The 7,412-nt window shown below is 36.7% G+C and overlaps 1 protein-coding gene across 1 annotated transcript; it reads left to right on the forward strand.

The window, feature by feature from the left end:
* Positions 1-155: 155 nt before the first annotated feature.
* On the forward strand, positions 156-1,124 carry LOC102842747 (olfactory receptor 4C12-like). The gene has a single exon (XM_006865154.1). The coding sequence runs from the start codon at positions 156-158 to the stop codon at positions 1,122-1,124; it is 969 nt and encodes a 322-aa protein (XP_006865216.1).
* The last annotated feature ends 6,288 nt before the right edge of the window (positions 1,125-7,412 follow it).

Consider the following 7,412-nt stretch of genomic DNA (forward strand, 5'->3'; position numbering starts at 1 on the left):
GCTGTCAACACGGTTTTACACTTACATTTGCCTCCTGTAAAACTGCGAAAAACAAGGGGCCTCATGAAAATGTTTATTTATCAAGTTAAAGAGTCAGTACTGAGGATGTGTGTGACTTACTTTCAGGGACATCGCTTGTCACTTGAGCTGAAGTAATGGAGAAGATGAATAATGTGACAGAATTCATCCTCTTGGGCCTGACCCAGAATGGGAAGCTTCAGAAGGTTTCTTTTGTTGTGTTTCTAATTGTCTACTTGTTCACCCTGGCAGGGAACCTGCTCATCATGATCACCATAAACACCAACAGGGCTTTAGGATCCCCTATGTACTTTTTCCTGTCTTACTTATCCCTTATAGATAACTGCTGTTCTTCATCCATGACCCCCAAAATGCTAGCTGACACTCTTGCTGTCAGAAAAACCATCTCTTTCAGGGGTTGTATGACTCAAGTCTTTGCTGAACACCTTTTTGGTGCTGCTGAGATCATCTTACTGACTGTGATGGCCTATGACCGCTATGTGGCCATCTGTAAACCCCTGCACTACTCAACCATCATGAACCACAGGCTGTGCATTCTCCTAGTGGGAGTGGCCTGGGCTGGAGGATTTGTCCATGCAACCATTCAGATCCTCTTCACAGTCTGGCTGCCCTTCTGTGGTCCCAATATCATAAACCACTTTATGTGTGACTTGAATCCTTTGTTGAAACTTGCTTGCATGGACACTCAAACCATTGGTCTCTTTGTTGCTGCCAACAGTGGATTCATATGCTTGTTAAACTTCATCCTCTTAATGGTCTCCTATGTGGTCATCCTTTACTCCCTAAGGGCCCACAGCTCAGAGGGGAGGCACAAAGCCCTCTCCACCTGTGTCTCTCACATAGCAGTGGTCATATTATTCTTTGTCCCATGCATATTTGTGTATCTGCGTCCAGTGACTACCTTCTCCACTGATAAAGCCATAGCTGTATTTTATACCATGATTACTCCCATGTTAAATCCATTAATCTACACCCTTAGAAACACAGAAATGAAAAATGCTATGAAGAAGCTCTGGGGTCAAAACAAAGTTTCAAATGAGAAACAATCATACCAATTTAAAAAGACTTTATTTTTTAAATGGTGACGAGAAAATTTGTACGGCTCAAGTACTAATGAACACTGTTTTCCAAAATTAGTTTGGTATCAGCATATAGGACCTTTGAGAAAAAGTCATTATAAGAATATTCCATTTAGACCTATATGTTGCCTGTTTGGTTGTAGATCTTTAGAAGCCTGAATCAGTTAGGTCTTGTTAGGAGCCATGTTCACAGGACATGGCTCTAGATATTCTAATTTAGTGGACTATTTTTGCGTTTACAACAATAGTTAAAGTTTAGATTTTAAACAAATTTCCAAGGTATTTCTGAAGCAGGGGATCTACATACACACTTTGAACAACAGTGCTACATAAAAATCAAAACCTCAGACATTAATGAGGTGACTTTTAAGGGAATTTCCTGGGAGAATAGAAGCTATGAGAACTCTCAAATCTTCATAAATCATGTAGTGAACACTTAATACTTTGTCAGCTGTGAAACAAAAATGAAATATCCAGGGTAAATAGGAATGCTTTAGTATTTATTTTATATCTTCTGTTTCTGAAGAACTTCTGTCTTAGCAAGTCTAATTTTCACTTGTTTTTTCTTTGATAGCTCTAAAGGCAAGTTTTATCACTTATTATTGCTTCATTATTTAATGAAAACTTATTGCTGATAGAATTGTAACGAATCGTTTACATCTAAAAAGTAAAGAGCTTTTTCCCCATAGTGTTGCTGAGTGAGGGTTTTTTTTGTATTATTTTTTTGCATGCAATAATACATGTAATTCTGGGTAAAAGGGAATTTTATGTCATAATGTTAGCATGGCTTAAGAGCCTAATCTTTGAGTAAGACAAGCTTAGTTCAAATGTTAGTTTTTTCAATTACAGCATGCACTTTGATAAAACATGGCTTTTTAAGCTTTCAATTAGTAGAGGATGAGAGGTATTATCAGGATAAAATAAAATAAACCATGTGCAGCTCTTTGTAGGCACTAAGTGCTAATACATGCAGATGTTTTTACAACCATTCTTTATTACTGGATTATCTCAAATTTTAGCAGAACTACTGCACTGTGTAGGATAAGCACTAAACGGCTCATGGTAAGGTTGTTGGTTCAAATCCATTCCTTGGAAACTTCATACAAGGTCACTATTAGTTGGGACAGACTTCTTGGCACTTACCAACAATAACAACTCTTTGGTCCTAAGAACAATTCTAATTTTCTTTGAGTTTTAGAAGATGCAATTCATTTTTAATCTGTGCCTGATACAAAGAATACTCTTACAGTTTAATTGATCAAGCAATAATTTTTGGGTCCTGCAACAAGATCCAGCTTCCTAAGACACTCTGGAAGCTCTGTCTCATGGTTTTCTAATGCACATTGGCCTCCATTTGTGGGTCTAATGGTCTCCTTTTAAAGGCCAAGGAATCTCTTGATATGAATGTGAAATCTACACAGTAGGCAACCAGAATATGAACAGATTTTAAATGGAGATGTTTGTACAGAAAAGGTAGTGTGTGTAGTGGTTAGGAACACTCAAGTGAGAAAACTCAAGCCAGGTTTTCCTGGTTACAGTGTGACCTGAATAAGTTATTTGACTTTCTATGCTATATTTTCTTTATTATGAAATAATAATAATAGTACCTAGCTCATAAATGGTTGGGCAAACCAAATGGTTTATACTAAGTACTTTTAACAATGTAACATAGAACTTTTTTAAAAAAACATTTTTAAAATATGGTTGTTTGTTCTAAGAACTGTGCATCTCCCAGGTGTAGTTCACCTTACTGACCTATCTATTGTTTGGCCAAAAGTTGAGCTATGGTGGTGAGTTTAGCTCCAGGCTTAAAAGGTGTCCAAAGGCTATCTTAGACTTGGAGGTTTTATTAACCTCTTTGAGAATACCTGATAAAGTCTTGCTATCCTCACTTCTAAGAGCACTCTGGTGGTATGTCTTCCATGACAGATTTGTTCCTTCTACTGCTGGTTCATGGTCATTCCAATATTATTCAACAACGCCATTATTCAAATGCTTCAGTTCTTATACGATCTTCCTTGTTTTTGTGGACTATTTTATGCCAACTCACTTCAGTGACCCCAAGACTAATACTCTGAGCCCGAAGTCCCAGCAACTCAAACTCTTAAGGAGTTTTGCTATGTCTAAGATGTTTTCATAACTTTGCTTCCTGTATGCTATTATCTGTCAACAAAAGTAACTTTATATTTAATATTTTTGTTTAATATCAAAGTTTCTATGATTTTGTAGCAATACTTGTAATTTACCCTCGTGTGTATTGCTAGACCATATGATATTTCTATTTCTAAGTTTTTAAGGTATATTACCATACTGTTTTTCATAGTGGTTGAATCATTGTTAGGCACCCTAGCAAAGTATGAGGTTTTTATAAACCACCATTTGTTCTTTTCTGCGTTTTTGTTTTGTTTTTTTGATGAGTGCCATTATCATCAGAGTGAGACGGCATCTCATTGTAGAAGTGATTTGATTTGACTCCAAACACTTCTTTATGTGTTTGTTAATCTCCTGAATGTCTTTTTTGATGAGTGTTTATTCATATTCTCTGCCCATTCTAAAATTAGATTACTTGTCTTTTATTGTTGAGGCATTGAATATTCTATAAATTTTAGAGATGTCATATAAGTCATTGACAAAAAGTTTTTCCCAGCCTATAGGAGTCCTGGTGTGGTGCTGTATGAGAAGCACTGGAATGCTAACCAAAAGGTCAATTCCTCAAACCCCCAGCAACGATTCAGAAATCCTATGAAGGGTTGCTACATGTTGGAACTTGGAACTGAATTGAGGGGACCAAAGGAGTTCTGGCAGCATAGTGGTTATGAATCGGGCTGCGAACCGCAAGGTCAGCAGTTCAAAACTACCAGCTGCTCCATGGGAGAAAGATGAGGCTTTCTACTCCCATAAAGATTTACAGCCTCGGAAACCCTGTTCAGTGTCGCTATGGGTTGGAACCGACTCGAAGGCACTTAATAACAACAACAAGCAGCAACAGCACATTCTCTTTTTACTCTTTTGATGAAATCTTTTGATGCACACAAGTGTCTTAATATTTAGGAGGTTTCAGTGTACTAGTGTGTCACACCCAGAGTTCTGGTGTGGCAATGTGGGTTAATGTGCTGGACTGCAAATTCTGTTTTAAATGCAAAGATGGTGGTTCAGCTCACCAGCCACTTCTCAGAAATCCTATACAGGGTTGTTATGAGTTGTAAATGCCTTGGTGGCACTTAACCACAACAATAAGTGACCTAGTATATTTCTGCTGTTTGAATGCTTTTAGTTATGTTTGATAGTGTGTTTATGCAATGAATTGTGCGCCTTAAGTTTTCCCCTTTTTATTTTTGGATGATCATTATTGTTTTACATTTTCAATAATTTTCATCAATACCATAATTTAAATGCATCCATTTTTCTCTGGTCTTACTTCGTCTTTGTCCAACTTTCACATGCATATCAGATGATTGAAAATATCTTGGATCGGGTCAGGTACCTTAGTCCTTAAAGTGATCTTTGCTCTTTGACACTTTAAAGAAGTCTTTTGTAGAAGATTTACCAAAAACAATACATCCTTTGATTTTAATGCTTCCATGAGTATTGATTATGGAGCCAAGTTAAATGAAATCCCTGACAACTTCAAACTTTTCTTCACCTGTCATGTTGTTGTCTGTTGGTCCAGTTGTGAAGATTTTTATTTTGTTTGTACTGAGGTGTAATACACACTGAAGGCTGTGGGGTGGGTTTTTTTTTTTTTTGTTGTTGTTGTTGTTGTTGTTTGTTTTAATCTTTATCTGCAAGAATTTCAAGGATGTTTGTGTTATCTGCATATCACAGGTTGTTAATGAGCCTTTCTCCAATCCTAACGCCACATTTGTCTTCATATAGTTCAGTTTTCCAGATTATTTGCTAAGCACAAAGCTTGAAAAAATTCAGTGGAAGGATACAGTCCTGATGTATACCACTCTTGGTTTCAAATCTTAAATATCCCCCTTTTTCTGTTCTGACAACTGTCTATTGGTCTTTATACAGGTTCCACAGGAACATAATCAAGTTCTGGAATTCCCATTCTTCTCAGTGTAATCCATAGTTTGTTATGATCCACACAGTCAAACACAAGTAATCAATAAAACACAAATACATATATTTCTGGTATTCTCTCTTTTCAGCCAAGATCCATGTGATATTGATATTCATTGCTCCACTTCTTCTTCTGAATCTGACTTGATTCTAAATTCTGGCAGCTACTTGCTGGTGAATTTTTGCAACTAATTTTGAGTTATCTTCAGTCATATTTTACTTTTGTGTGATATTAAAATTTTTTGACAATTTCTGCATTTTATAGTGTCACCTTTCTTTTGCATGGACATAAATATGGATCTCTTCAAGTTGATTTGACAGATATCTAGCTTCCAAATTTTGTGGCATAGTGTAGTGTGTTCTTCCAGTTCTGAATCAGTTCATCAATTTCTGGAAACTTGCTTTTGATAATGCTTTCAGTGTAGCTTGAGTCTTTTTCTTCAAGTATCATCAATTCTTGATCAGATACTGTGTCCTAAAATGGTTGGACACCAACCATTCCTTTTTGGTACAACAACTCTCTATTTTTGTTTTGATGTTACCTGTATTGTTCAATATTTTCCCCATGGAATCCTTCAATGTTACAACTTGAAGCTTGACTTTTTTCTTCAGTTCTCTCAGCTTGAGAAATGCTACATGTGTTCTTTTGCTACGGTTTTCTATCTTCATCTACTTGCATATTTAATTATAATATTTTATTTTGTCTTCTCAAGTGACCCTTTGCAATTTACTGTTCAAATCCTGCTCCATCATGTCTTCCATTCACCTATGCTACTCTCTATTGAAGAGCAAGTTGCAGAGTTTATTCAGACATCTATTTTGGTCTTTTATTTTTTTTTACTGTCACTTTAATGACCTTTTGATTTATTCATGTACGGTGTTCTTGATATCATTCCACAGTTTCTATGATCTTTGGTCATTAGTGTTCAGTGCATCAAATCTGTTCTTGTTATGGACTCAAAATTCAAGTGGGATATGGGATATACTCAATACCATATTTTGCTTCTTATTTTAAGTTTCTTCAATTACAGCCTGAACTTACAAAAGAGTAATTGATGATATATTCCACAATTGGTCCCTGGGTTTTTTGTGTTTTTTTTTGGCTTATGGTAGTGAGCTTTCTCTATCATCTCTTCTTACAGATATAGTCAACGTGATTCCCTTGTAGTCCATCTGTATGTTGTTGTTGTTAGGTGCCATTGAGTAGGTACTGACACATAGTGACTCTATGCACAGCAGACCGAAACACTGCCCGATCCTGGGCCAACCTCACTATATTGCCACACTTGAGTCCATTGATGCTGCCACTTGGCCAATCCATCTCATTGGCGGTCTTCCTCTTTTTCTCTGACCCTCCACCTTACCAACATGATATTCTTCTCCAGCGACTGGTCCCTCCTGACAACATGTCCAAAGTATGAGAGATGAAGTTTGGCCATCTTCTCTGACTGTACTTCTCTGACTGTACACTCTGACTGTACTTCTTCCAAAATGGATCTATTGGTTCTTCTGGCAACCCATGAAACTTTCAGTATTCTCCTCCAACACCATAACTCAAAAGCATCAATTCTTCTACAGTTTTCCTTATTCAGTGTCCAGCTTGTGCATACATATGAGGTTATTGAAAATACCATAGCTTGGGTCAGGCGCACCTTAGTCCCCAAGCTGACATCTTTGCTCTTAAACACTTTCAAAATCTCTTGTGCAGGAGATTTGCCTAGTGCAATATGTCACTTGATTTCTTGACTGCTGCTTCCTTCAGTGTTGATAGTTTATCCAAGAAGAATGAAGTCTTTGACAACTTCATTTTTTCTCCATTGATAAGAATGTTGTTTATTGGTTCAGTGGTGAGGATTTTGTTTTCTTTACATTGAGATGTAATCCATACCGAAAGCTGTGCTCTTTGGTCTTCATCAGTAAATGTTTTAAGTCCTGTTCACTTTCAGCAAGCAAGGTTGTATCATCTGCATATTGCATGTAGTTAATGAGTCTCCCTCCAAAACTGATGCCACATTTTTCTTTATATAATCTAGTTTCTCGGATTATTTGCTCAGCATACAGGTTGAATAAGTATGGTGAAAGAATACAACCCTGTCACACACATTTTTTTAAGAGTTTTATTGTGAATTATATGATAGTTTACATGGGAGAACATTAGTTTTACATTCATTCTATCGTACATAATATCATTGCCCTGGTTACAATTCCCTCCATGCATCATCAACC

This window comes from Chrysochloris asiatica, unplaced genomic scaffold (genome assembly GCF_000296735.1).
Source record: "Chrysochloris asiatica unplaced genomic scaffold, ChrAsi1.0 scaffold00075, whole genome shotgun sequence".
NCBI lineage: Eukaryota > Metazoa > Chordata > Mammalia > Afrosoricida > Chrysochloridae > Chrysochloris > Chrysochloris asiatica.